A 13,279-nucleotide genomic window follows, 5' to 3' on the forward strand; every position below is an offset into this window, starting at 1 on the left:
AACTGTACCGTCAACCTAGAATGAGTGAATGAGTGAGTTTGGTTTTACGTCGCTTTTTTAGCAATATTCCAGCAATATCACAGTGGGGGACACTAGAAATGGGCTTCATTCATTGTAACCATGTCAGGAATCGAACCCGGGTCCTTGGCGTGACGAGCGAATGCTTTAACCACAAGGCTACCTGACCACCCCACAATCAACCTTGAATAATTGTCTGTAAAGGTCTAATTTCAAAGAGTTATGTGCAATTGGTATATTGATTATTTAATTTCCTTAATGTATGTTACAAAAAGTATTTCTTGTGATTGACAGGATTGTGAAACTAAACATATAATGTGTGGTTTCAGATCAGTTCATTCTCTAGGACTATATTCTTTAAATTTAGTCATGTCCTTTAAGAAATTAAAATCATGAAAAAGCCCTCATGCCATTTATCTCCGATAAAATGACTGTATAGCCTAGGTGGCAAAAGTTTTAACAAAAAATAAAAATATCCTTTTTTTCCTTCCCTTTAAAAATAAAGTTATGAGTACCGCCGTTATGTTATATATTTAGGGCCCATGTCACTTGTCTGACATCACCTGTCGACACATGAAAAAATGTATCGGAAACATACCTCGTCTCTGTCGGTGACGTCACACATCCATGTCCTCCATGTAGTCCAATGATGTCATCATCTTCGGGGAACGGCTTCCTATGTGAGCCAAATCTGTAACTCAGTAACTTTTGCCATGGTCATTCACGGTTGATCGAAAGCACTCCTGCCCCTAAAGTGGGCGTCGCCTTAAAAACCAATCGGGCACCTGCGAAGTTGCCGGTCCGGTCATGGCGTTGACTTGTCTGTCAGCGGCGCTTATTCTTCTTACGAATCAGAACCACACCCTTAATTAATGTGTTGATTGCAATCTACAGTACTTTTAGATCACACTATCAAGGTAGAAATACAAAGAATATCAGTAAACGAAGTTACTATACTATTTTTCCCAGCTGGGTTGGCAAAATGATGTCATACTCGGGCTAACCAATAACATACCGTCATCCTGACCTCAATGCGCACGGCTCGCGAGCCTGGCGTGGAAGAAAAGTCAGCCATTTTGCCTCACGGAATTTCGGAAGTGTTTGGAGAAAATATACAATTGTGGGATGCAGAAACGCAGGGTAATTTTGCCTAGATGATGGCGTGTACCATGAAGATTAGAACTGGGGTAGAATAGACTTTTCATGGCCAGATTCGCCAGGAGCAAAACACACGAAAATTCAGGGGGGCCAGGCTTCCTGTCAGACTCGGCTCAGCCCGTCAGCCTTAGCGACCTGTTCTAGGCACAAAAGATTGTCTTGAAAACAATTTTCTGGATCTGTTGCGTTGACTCGGATTAATGTGTGTCAGTTTAATCAGTGTTGGACCTTTCTTGGGGACGAAGTTATTGTTTTTGCAGCTTATTTCTGCAGTTCATTAGCGCTAGCATCCCAATTATTTATTCAAAATGTCTACCACAACTCGGACCCCCCTTCAGCCGCTCCCCGAGTCGGTGACAGTAGATCTCCACGTAAGTTCCTCGGTGTTATGTCGAATTTGAGTGTGGTATGTGTTTTGAGTTTTTATCAATGTATGTCAATGTTCAGTATTGCACACGTGATCAATTTCTGTTGAAGGCAGCGGATGACAATCCGAACCGGGACCCACGAATCACCAGACCCAGAACCACAGATGAGCCTCACATAGGGAAATACCGGCTCATCAAAACGATTGGGAAGGGAAATTTTGCAAAAGTCAAACTTGCCAAGCATGTGCCAACTGGAAGAGAGGTAATTGACCATATGATTTGGGATAATTAGGCCAGGAAACACAAGCAAAAACAATGACCTACTCTGTTCACTTTCGCTGTCAAATCAGCTGATTGCATTTTCCCACAGAGTACGCTCAATGTCAAGTAACCACTGAATTTGTTGTTGCCATTGAGAGACAACATCATTATTCAGTGTTTCTGATATTGCTAACTCTACAAGTTGATGTGAATAGTACATTTACATAAATTGGGTATTATTAATGACCACACTGACATTGACATGCCCAATTTTTTGTGCCGAACACAGATGTAAGATGTTTGCTTGTTAGGCCTAACAGAAAAAAGACATTGATAAGATTTAGCATGATCCTGAAATATAAACAGTCATTTGTTGTGTTTATGTTTTCTATTCTGAAGTCATTATTGCATAACATTTCCAGTTTTAGAAATTGGCACTAGTCCTGTTTAGTCCTTGCCAAACTGCCCAATAGTTAAGGTATCCTATTCATAAGGACTATTAGAAATTTGCCATTTTGTAAGGGTTTTGCTATAGAATCTGTGTTATTATAAGGACGAGTGGACTAAAAATGTTAGTTCCTAGGCCGACAAGTAAAAATATGGAAGGAATATTTATTTTAAGTAACCACTTGTTCAAATTGAGCTGTGTACTTGTTGGATATGATCAGTGGTGTCTATCCCTAATGCGTATGTTGTGTGGTTGTTTTGGAAATCATAAGTTCAAGAAAATATTGATCCTGTACTGTGTAATGGACCCACAGAGGGATAGTGTTAAATCAGATAATACTGAGGGCTTCAGACCTGCTTTACTCCACTGAACTTGTCATGTTTGTGGTTAAATGACTTTGAATATTCCACAGTTTGTAAGCTTCTAATTTTGTCAGTTGATTTGGTTCAAAAGATGTTTTATGAAAATACAAAGCAAATTGTGTTGGAATGTTACCTGATATGTCAGTGATAAAAGCTTAGTTTACACTGATATCACCATGCCCAACAAATAATGAAATTAATATGTAGGCTGACTATGAAGAACTTTCTACTTACTCAACAGGTGGGGGATAGTCGCAGATCAGGGTTTTATATGTTGATCTAAGTATCATACCTCAAAAGTTGAGGATAATTTGGTTTGTTTTTTTAAGAACGCATTTTGCAATATTCCAGCTATTACAGACTGTTAATACTCAGGTTTTGACCAAGCAGTTATTATCCAAGGATACAATGACACATAGTTAAGCAATCCTGTGATCCATTGATCCATTTCGTCACCTCTCACGACAATCATATGATGCTGGGTCATTATGCTTACCCAGAATCAATGCCGTGTATACCTTATTTGGAGTATCTTGACATAAAGCAACAACTAATTTGTAGTTCGACAAAATCTTCACTTAAACAATGTTTTATCAAAAACATTTACCTCAAGATACACATGGGTGTGCAACATGTTATCATCAATTGTTATGGAGCAAATATCAGCATCTCAGATGTAGGTGTTATTGAAAATATCCGCATGTTCACGTTATTCACCACGCTTGGTACAGACAACACATCATTATGGGGATCAAACTTCAGTTGTCGTATTCTATTATAATCTGCGATTATACCTGACCTATACCTGATTATACCTCAATATATTGGTTATGGTAAGAGCCAAACATTATACCGTATACATCCCAGTCACCTACCCCAAATATGCATCCCAATTGTAATCTTGGAATGTGCATTCCAGTGACATGTCCTTACATGTGCCCCTCTTTTAGTCGCCTGCAAATGTTTGCCCGTTCAACCAACTGCTGAATGTGCTCGCCAGTGACCAAGCCCTGAACGTGCACACTGTTCAACCAACTGCTGAATGTGCATACCGGCGACCCACCCCCAAATGTGTACCATAGTGACCCACCCCTGAATGTGCATGCCAGCAACACACCCCAGAATGTGCACACTGTTCAACCAACTGCTGAATGTGCACACTGGCGACCCACCCCCAAATGTGCACCATAGTGACCCACCCCTGAATGTGCATGCCAGCGACACCCCCCTGAATGTGTGTCACAGTGACCCACCCCTGAATGTGCGTCCCAGTGACCCTTCCTGAAAGTGCGTCCCACGACCCACCCCTGAATGTGCGTCCCAGTGACCCAACCCCAAATGTGCACACTGTTCAAGTGACCCACCACTGAATGTGTGTCCCAGTGACCCATCCCTGAATGTGTGTCCCATCGACCCACCCCTGAATGTGCATACCAGTGACCCACCCCTGAATGTGCATACCAGTGACCCACCCCTGAATGTGTGTCCCAGTGACCCACCCCTGAATGTGTGTCCCAGTGACCCAACCCTTGATGTGCATACCAGTGACCCACCCCTGAATGTGCATACCAGTGACCCACCCTTGAATGTGCGTCCTAGTAACTGACCCCGGATGTGCATCCTAGTGACCCCACACCTGAATGTATGACCCAGTGACCCACCCCCAAATGTGTGTCCCAGTGACCCACCCCTGAATGTGCATACCAGTGACCCACCCCTCAATGTATACACCAGTGACCCACCCCTCAATGTATACACCAGTGGCCCACCCCTCATTGTATACACCAGTGACCCACCGTTGAATGAGCATCACACCGACCCACCCTGTAAATATGCAACCAAGTGACCCAGTTCTATAATTATATGACTAAGACGAACTGAACAGATTTAACAATTTCTAGGATAAACTTTGTCCATTGATGTCATGGATCACTGCACATACAATTGACTATGGGTTTCAGTCTCAGGTTTAAAAGAGCATACATATATGCTGGTCCACTAGACCTGTGAATAAAATGAAGTGCCCATGTGAAACTGGATCAAGGTCCCAACAAAATGTTGCTTTGTAAGAAACAAGAATTAATAAATTAACTGAATATAATGGAAGAATTCAATGTTTCTGATTTGTTTAGTCTCCAGTAACCTATGCTTAGTAACATAAGCTTGATCTAAAAGTTGGCATAAATCAGGCTCTGTGACAAGATTGATTTCGTGTCATCATTCCTCAGTGTTGTGGAAATACCTGCATATGCTTTCAGTCATGGGTTTGCCTGGTCAAGACTGATTATTTATAGGCTGTCGTTGTATAGTTGGAATACCGCAGCATTGTTCGATAACATTCTCCCCTCCAAAACATCCAGATTTGTACATGACGATTAGTTGCGTCCATCTACAGCGTTAGAAAGTAACAGTTTCACTCCCCTACTCCTTATAATGATAACTGATAGCAAAACCTAAAAAATGGCAAATTCCTACTTGTCTTTATGATATGTTTGATTTTGGGAAGTTTGGCAAGGACTTTAGGACAAGTGCCAATTTCTAACGCTAATCTAGTGTCAATGTTGTTTATCTAGTCACTACTGGACCAGCTGGCTAGTGCAATAAATTGAGACACTCCACCTACCTGAACACTACTTTAAGTGCTTTTACTGATATAGGGTTGAAAAAACTTTGATTACTTGATTAACTTTGGGCTTCACACATTGTACTCGTGTGAGGGATCAAACCCAGGTCTTTGGCGTGACGAGCGAACGCTTTAACCACTAGGCTGTACCACTGCCCCTCCCATCTTTTGAAATCCAATCTGAGAATAATATGTATCAATAATATAATACGCTTTCAACAAAGCCAAACACATGCCTCATACCATATATACATAGATCTAGCAATGGATATTCAGTACTCATTGGGATTGTGTCAGTGGAACTTGTGGCTAGTAGATGGTATTCTTTACCATGATACAACTACAAGACACAATGGCTAGTGTCCTGTTTCTCTCAGTCAGCCCTGTAGATTTAGATGACATATTTCTCTTCCTGGACCAGACACATATTTAAACATGTCTGACTTGGTAGAGAAACGCTGCTTGTTCTGATACCATGGATACTGGCTAGCTGTCTGACATGTTGATTGTGCAGTCACAGCGTACATGACCTGACTATGTCATGATCATCATACCAAAGAATAGATCAAACTAGCCTTTGGTTTGTCTGGTCAAAACTCAGTTACACACTGCATATGACAATTCTCACGCACCTTGTATTGTGGATCCGTGAAGATCCAGGGTGGAATAGGTCTTCAGCAACCCATGCTTGTCGTAAGAGGCGACCAACGGGATCGGGTGATCAAGTTTGCTGACTTGGTTGATCGTATCCCAATTGCATGGTTCAATGCTTGTGATGTCAATCACTGGATTGTCTGGTCCAGACTTGATTACTTACAGACCGCCGTCATATAGCTGGAATATTGCTGTGCTGCGTTAAACAGCAAACAAACAATTGTATTGTGGTTAGAACAAAGCTGAGCTTTTCCTTGGTGATTTTGTTAAAGTTATGTTGGGCTTTGGTTGGGATTTCGTTAACAAGCTTTGAGTTGTTGCCTCTGATCGATCATTGTTTATGATCAATACCATTATAGACACTGTTAGCACCCATCTCATTTATAGGTGTTTCATAGCCCTGTGTCAAATCAACACCAGGTACACCCCTTCCTTCTGGGCACCCCTTCCTTCTAGGCACCCCATCCTTCTAGGCACCCCTTCCTTCTGGGAACACCTTCCTTCTGGGCACCCCTTCCTTCTAGGCACCCCTTCCTTCTGGGCACCCCTTCCTTCTAGGCACCCCTTTCCACTAGGCACCCCTTCCTTCTGGGCACCCCTTCCTTCTAGGCACCCCTTTCCACTAGGCACCCCTTCCTTTTGGGCACCCCTTCCTTCTGGGCACCCCTTCCTTCTGGGCACCCCATCCTTCTGGGCACCCCTTCCTTCTAGGCACCCCTTCCTTCTGGGCACCCCTTCCTTCTAGGCACCCCTTCCTTCTGGGCACCCCTTCCTTCTGGGCACCCCTTCCTTCTAGGCACCCCTTCCTTCTAGGCACCCCTTCCTTCTGGGCACCCCTTCCTTCTAGGCACCCCTTCCTTCTAGGCACCCCTTCCTTCTGGGCACCCCTTCCTTCTAGGCACCCCTTCCTTCACCCCTTCCTTCTGGGCACCCCTTCCTTCTGGGCACCCCTTCCTTCTGGGCACCCCTTCCTTCTGGGCACCCCTTCCTTCTAGGCACCCCTTCCTTCTGGGCACCCCATCCTTCTAGGCACCCCTTCCTTCTGGGCACCCCATCCTTCTGGGCACCCCTTCCTTCTGGGCACCCCTTCCTTCTAGGCACCCCTTCCTTCTGGGCACCCCTTCCTTCTGGGCACCCCATCCTTCTGGGCACCCCTTCCTTCTAGGCACCCCTTCCTTCTAGGCACCCCTTCCTTCTGGGCACCCCTTCCTTCTAGGCACCCCTTCCTTCTGGGCACCCCTTCCTTCTAGGCACCCCTTCCTTCTGGGCACCCCTTCCTTCTAGGCACCCCTTCCTTCTGGGCACCCCTTCCTTCTAGGCACCCCTTCCTTCTGGGCACCCCTTCCTTCTAGGCACCCCTTCCTTCTGGGCACCCCTTCCTTCTAGGCACCCCTTCCTTCTGGGCACCCCTTCCTTCTAGGCACCCCTTCCTTCTGGGCACCCCTTCCTTCTAGGCACCCCTTTCCACTAGGCACCCCTTCCTTTTGGGCACCCCTTTCCACTAGGCACCCCTTCCTTTTGGGCACCCCTTCCTTCTAGGCACCCCTTTCCACTAGGCACCCTATCCCACGAAGCACCCACCCCATCCTACTTGGCACCTTCTGACAACACCCTGTCACCTCAAGGTTGATGGGTTATCAGATAATAATTTCTACCCCTGCAGATTATAAGTGAATGTCCCCAAAGTCAGTTTCCCTCATTGGGGGCAGTGTTTGAAACCCTTTTGTGTCAATGCCATTGTTGGAATATTGCTAGTTCTTAATTGTCCTTTTCCAAAATTGAAATTGACATATTTTGGATATTTATATAACGTCTCTCATTTGCTATATAAGTCATGTTTTGGGTCTACAGATACATTCTTTTGTTTCACATTTCTACATTTGCTTACATTTCACTTGAAGTGAAAATGAATGTCACATCTGGATTTTTAGCTGTACAATGAGCTACAGTGTCATTTCAAGTACAAACAAAATAAATTCAAAGCCATTCACACATTGTGTTGAAATTTTCCAAATGATGGTGCAATGATTGCACTTATCCACACCCAGCCGTTGACCACAGATGTTTGCGTAGGCTGAGCATTTTGGCAAGTTGAGTTGAGCGTTGAGCTATCTTCGCTGCACATATCTGGAGAACCGTTACACCCTGGCATGTATTGGAAAGGTCAAAGTGTGATTCTCATTATGCTGTACTCTGCAGCTGTAATGCTGGTTTAATTTGTAATCAAATGCTTCATTAATGGGTTCCACATGGTGTATGCAATTTATGATCATATTTCACGGCTTAAGGTAGTCTTTCAAGATGCACTATTTCCGCATTTCTGTAATCACCTTTTACCCTGTAACACCCTGTTGTATTTCAATAGCCTATAAACATGTTGAACAATTACACAGATAAACTGAATGAATTCCTGAAGTATGTAACATATCAAATATCTTTTAAGGTTATGTTATGATGGTATGTAAACAATCATTAACGTTTAATGTCTACTTAATCACCTCTCCTGTTTTAGAGATTCATGGTCCAAATTTCAGTGTTCCTACTGTCTTTGAAAACTCTGAAAACTACAAGTCTACCCTAATTCTTTTCAGTCCCAACTTTCAACAAATAAAAAACGTATGAAAATTACCTGGTTTTATGTCCATCAACATCATGTTTAGTGCAATGATGTCATCACTGAGGTAACTTTGTTAAATCCACGTGTCATTCACACCATGTTTCAGTCACACTTTCTCCTCTTTGTTTTAATATTTTCAGACTAAGTTGCTACAAATATATATTTAATCTCAAAGTGAAATGTTATTTCCTTGCACTAAAATAGACAAGGGGAAACCCTGATGGTTACAGACAAGCTGACTTCATTCATAAAATATACTTATGAATATTGTCAATGTTTTGTTCAACAAAGATTTACAAGGTACTCTATTTGCCAGTCCACAGTTACATGAATTTCCGGTCCAATCCTAATTTTACCGTTAAAAAACTGGTAATGACTGATAAACTAGAACACGGAATTTGTAAACAAAACCACAGCAATCTTTTAATACTGACCTGAAAATAAACAGACGATGTAAAAACAGTTGATGAAAACATTTTTCTTCTATGAGATTTAAATTCAGCGTTAGAAATTGGCTCTAGTCCTGTAGTCCTTTCCAAACTGCCCAATAGTAAAGGTATCCTAAGGACTAGTAGAAATTGGCCCATTTTAAGGGTTTTGCTATATGTTATCATTGTAAGGACTAGTAGACAAAAACTGTTAGTTTCTAACCCTGAAATTCCCCAAATCATCTGAATTAATTGCAACTTATGAGTACTTTCTGATGTTCTTCTCAATGTCATCTTATGTAAACGAATCAGTCTTGTCATTGTTGAATGAGATTGCATTTCAATTTGTAATTGTCGCTACAACTTGTTACAAACATGTTTTCATATTTGTAAGTGTACTTGAGGTTTGGGTGACATGGAATGATTGATATTGACATTACATTTTTCACATACAGCTTACTTTGTTTGTTTCAATGAAAATACTTTAACGCATAAGTATTCAGTACCTCCTACATAATCATGATAATGTTGAAACTGCATAGATAATTCCTGCTGGTGTCTGTTGTAGCTTGTAGGCACATTCAGAATTCTGATTCAATGTTGAACGTAGCAACCATGGTTGCCATATTGAAAAATCCCCGCTTTGGGCCATTTCTGCCTTTATCGTGAAATTGTGCAGTCAGTGGTTTGTAACACAATGACTTTGTATAGTACGTAGAAAAATCTTGTGGTCCTGTTGGATCTCCTAAACACAATGGTGCTGACCAGAAAAGGTATTAAATGGTATTATTTCATTCTAATTCTACAAGCTGAATGTGATCCAAATGGCAGTATCGCTTATTCCATAAGTCGCACTATCTTCAATTACTCGTCCCAAACTAACACTAGATGGGTGGACCACCATTGATTTAATTTTACTGGTCCTTAAGAATACATGCTAGACTCTGAATCTGACCAGCGGACCAGTGTTAGTGTCGATATCCTCTGGTCGGTGATGTTGCAAAAAATCATGACCTATCAGGTGAGCCGCAGAACCTCCAAGCTCTTTGATTCTTAAAACAATACAAGAAAACACAAATTCTCATGTGGCACTCTCCTGTTAATATACCATTGTCATGAAATTAAGCTGACGTATCCTTTTTCTTTGTTCGTGCACTGTATTTTATCTTGTATGTTCACATTTGTTTTTGTTTTTTTGCAGGTTGCAATAAAAATAATTGACAAGACACAGTTAAATCCATCAAGTCTTCAGAAGGTGAGAAACTTTAGTGTGCTTCAATAATGAAGATATTATTTATGGCATTTGTTTTTTCTTTTTAGATATATTTATAAATGGATGATGAATGATGGATGATGATATGGGTTGTTTTTTTGCTCGTTACACACATGATTTATCAGTGTGTCAGCTGGGATCAGCAGCTTAAAATATGTTAATGCACATTTACCTTTATTCAACCGTTTGATAAGCCCAACTGGCAAACACTTGTTAACCCAGGTCAGAGTATGTCCCTGACAAGATACAAATATTGCTGGAGGCAAGTGGCAACTAAATTGGATTGAGTGGTCTGACTCTCTGACATGGGATGTTGCTCATAATATCAATCATTGGTTTATCTGGTCCACTTTCAATTGTTCACAAGCCATGACATAGCTGGGATGTTGTCAAAAGACTTGCTTGAAAAAGGAACAGTTTCAAAAGCTAAAGAATCGGGGGTTATGACAAGCCACCTTTGTTTTAAATTTATTCGGGGGCACGGATGGCCCAGTTGTCTAAGGCGCCGCGATTCACTGTACAGAGTTGCGTCCCTTGGGCACGCCAGAAACCTATGATTGTGGGTTCGAATCCCGGTTCGCCCCGATTATGTTTCTAGGTTTGTCAGGACCATACCCGTGCTCGTGGGTTTCACCGAAGTGGTAAACGTCTGAGACCTGCATCACTTCAGGCTTTCCTCCCACATTAAGCTGACACGCCATGATATAACTGGAATACTGTTAAAAGCAGCGTTAAACCAAACTCACTCACTATAAACTTATTATGACATGGGGTTTTGTAACCAGAGCATTCACCAACATTAAGCATGTACATCAGTTCATTCAGAAGTCATGTTTGCTAATGTATCAGAAGTACTTCCTTTGTAACATCTATACAATAGACTGCCCAGCCCAGCCCAGCCTTTTGTCCAAGACGAGGTAATTTGCTGTGCAGAGTGCCTCTCATGTACATGCCAGAAATCTATGATCGTGGTTTCGAATCCATGTTTACCCCGATTGTTTCTAGGTTTGTCAACACCATACAAATGCTCTTGTGTTTCACCATAGTGATAAACCTCTAAGACCTGCATCACTTTGGGCTTTCTTCCCACATCAAGCCGACATGTTGTGACATAACTGCAGTACTATTCAAAGTGGGGTTAGCCCAACTCACCTACTGCAGTATGTTCCTTGCAGCTTGGATACACTGGATGAGGGATTGCTCCATGCATCCACTCATGTTGCTGCGTGATGCAGAATATCAACAGGATGTCTAAAACATTTCCCAAATGTTTGAAATACTTCATTGTTCATTAGATGCCCTCATGAAGATCCGGGGTAGAATAGGTCTTTAGCAACCCATGCTTGCCGTAATAAGCGACTATGCTTGTTGTAAGAGGCAACTAACAGGATCGGGTGTTCAGGCTTGCTGACTTGATTGTTGCATGTCATCTTATCCCAATTGTGTGAATTCATGCTCATGATGTCAATCACTGGATTGTCTGGTCCAGACTTAATTACAGACCCCTGTCATAGATGTAATATTGCGGAGTGTGGTGTTCAACAACAAAAAACAAACAAATATGAAATGATTAGTATTTAGTTGATACAAAGAGAGATGGGGTTGGCTGGCCATAAGAAAGGGCTGCTTAAAGGTTTTGGGTAGGATTTGCCAATTGCTGCCTTTTGTTTGTGATACCACTAATAGTTAATTGATATATTCACCGTCCTCCCTAATGTCCTCAGGGGTATTTTGACACTAATGATGTCGAGGTCATTCTATGTGTCACTTCATATGATAACTCATTTGAACTTAAAAATAACTTTTGTCCATAAGCATGGAGGTGAATTGAAATTCAGTCCTTGAACTGACATTATGAATGACCTTGACAGGTCAAGGTCACTGTGAAGTTCTTGGTGTTCCAGTTTAGCTGTTTTATACATGTTTGGAAGCATTTTGAATGTTGTTTGTGATTTGATAAGTTTGTTATAATTGGTACTTTTTTGTATGGTTAGTGATCAACTAACGACAATATTTGTTCCGAGGATCATATGCGAAATATGGCAACATTTAACTTACCCCAGGGATATGATATTTCTCTATTGCAGAACCCCTGGGAAATCTTAGCCTATTATTATTTTTGTCTTTTTATTATGATATTGGATGGACAAGGTCATATAATGGGAATAATAACCAGAAGAGATTATTCCTTTAAAATTTCAGGCCTTGAACTAATAACATTTCTAAAAATGAATGACCTTGAAAGTTGTTCGTACACTGCCTGTTTGAACACTTGGCCTTGTTCTTGGTCTTTGAAGAGGTTGACCTCAGTAAATGGTTATATTAATGTATATTATCGATGACAGGTTTAGAGCATCTTGTCATGTCATGCCAGTAACAGGTCACTGCAATTCAAGAGGAGACAGTTAGGATAAATATCTCATGTTATTTTCAAGTCACGATATGGCTGTAATAGTGCTGATGTGATTCCAAATATTAACTCCTTCACCCACTAGGTCGTACTTAAGTTGTTGACATTATCTAGATTTATCTACTGGTGACATCTGAAGGAATGGAATAGTTTAACGAGAGATTATCAGAATCTGATGATCATGGGTTCGATTCCCATTTTTCCTCTGATTATGATTCTTGGTTTTTCTGCACCATTCCCAGCTCATGGGTTTCACGTTCATAGTGATTGTCAGCAGGCTGGATTGATTGGGGCTTTCCTTTCCTCATGACTTGAATGAAATACTGTTCAATGCAGCGTTAAACCCAACTCAATCAGAGAACATCAGGCATTCAGGAAGGCTTTTCCACCATTGATTAAGAGGGCCAGGCATGCAATCACTTTTCTAATCTGTGGTATTAGTTAATGTAGCAGCTAGATGTTTTTGAGTAGACATTGACTGACATTTGCCATTCCTAAGGTCATGCTGTCCATATTGTGAACTAATATACCTTCATTTGTTCACACATAAAATGTCAAGGTCACTGTCCATTCATTTTCACTGATAAATGATATTTTACTTTTTTTCCCCAGAAGTGAGAGAATTTTTGCTATCATGTTAAAATAAGTTTGAGTACTCA

The 13,279-nt window shown here is 41.5% G+C and overlaps 1 protein-coding gene across 12 annotated transcripts in view; it reads left to right on the forward strand.

The window, feature by feature from the left end:
- The first annotated feature begins 1,067 nt into the window (after positions 1 to 1,067).
- Positions 1,068 to 13,279, forward strand: part of LOC139442570 (MAP/microtubule affinity-regulating kinase 3-like) — a 71,255-nt gene continuing 59,043 nt past the window's right edge. For 11 of the 12 annotated variants that reach the window (XM_071223400.1, XM_071223403.1, XM_071223408.1 and 8 more), the window contains exons 1-3: positions 1,070 to 1,547; positions 1,654 to 1,806; positions 10,139 to 10,192. In XM_071223400.1, the coding sequence (XP_071079501.1) occupies positions 1,485 to 1,547; positions 1,654 to 1,806; positions 10,139 to 10,192 (270 nt within the window). In that variant the 5' untranslated portion in view covers positions 1,070 to 1,484. Of the gene's footprint in view, positions 1,548 to 1,653; positions 1,807 to 10,138; positions 10,193 to 13,279 lie in introns of all 12 variants that reach the window. The other variant, XM_071223406.1, reaches the window with a different exon arrangement.

The sequence above is a fragment of the Haliotis cracherodii genome, unplaced genomic scaffold (assembly GCF_022045235.1).
Source record: "Haliotis cracherodii isolate W230 unplaced genomic scaffold, xgHalCrac1.p SCAF_5, whole genome shotgun sequence".
Lineage (NCBI taxonomy): Eukaryota > Metazoa > Mollusca > Gastropoda > Lepetellida > Haliotidae > Haliotis > Haliotis cracherodii.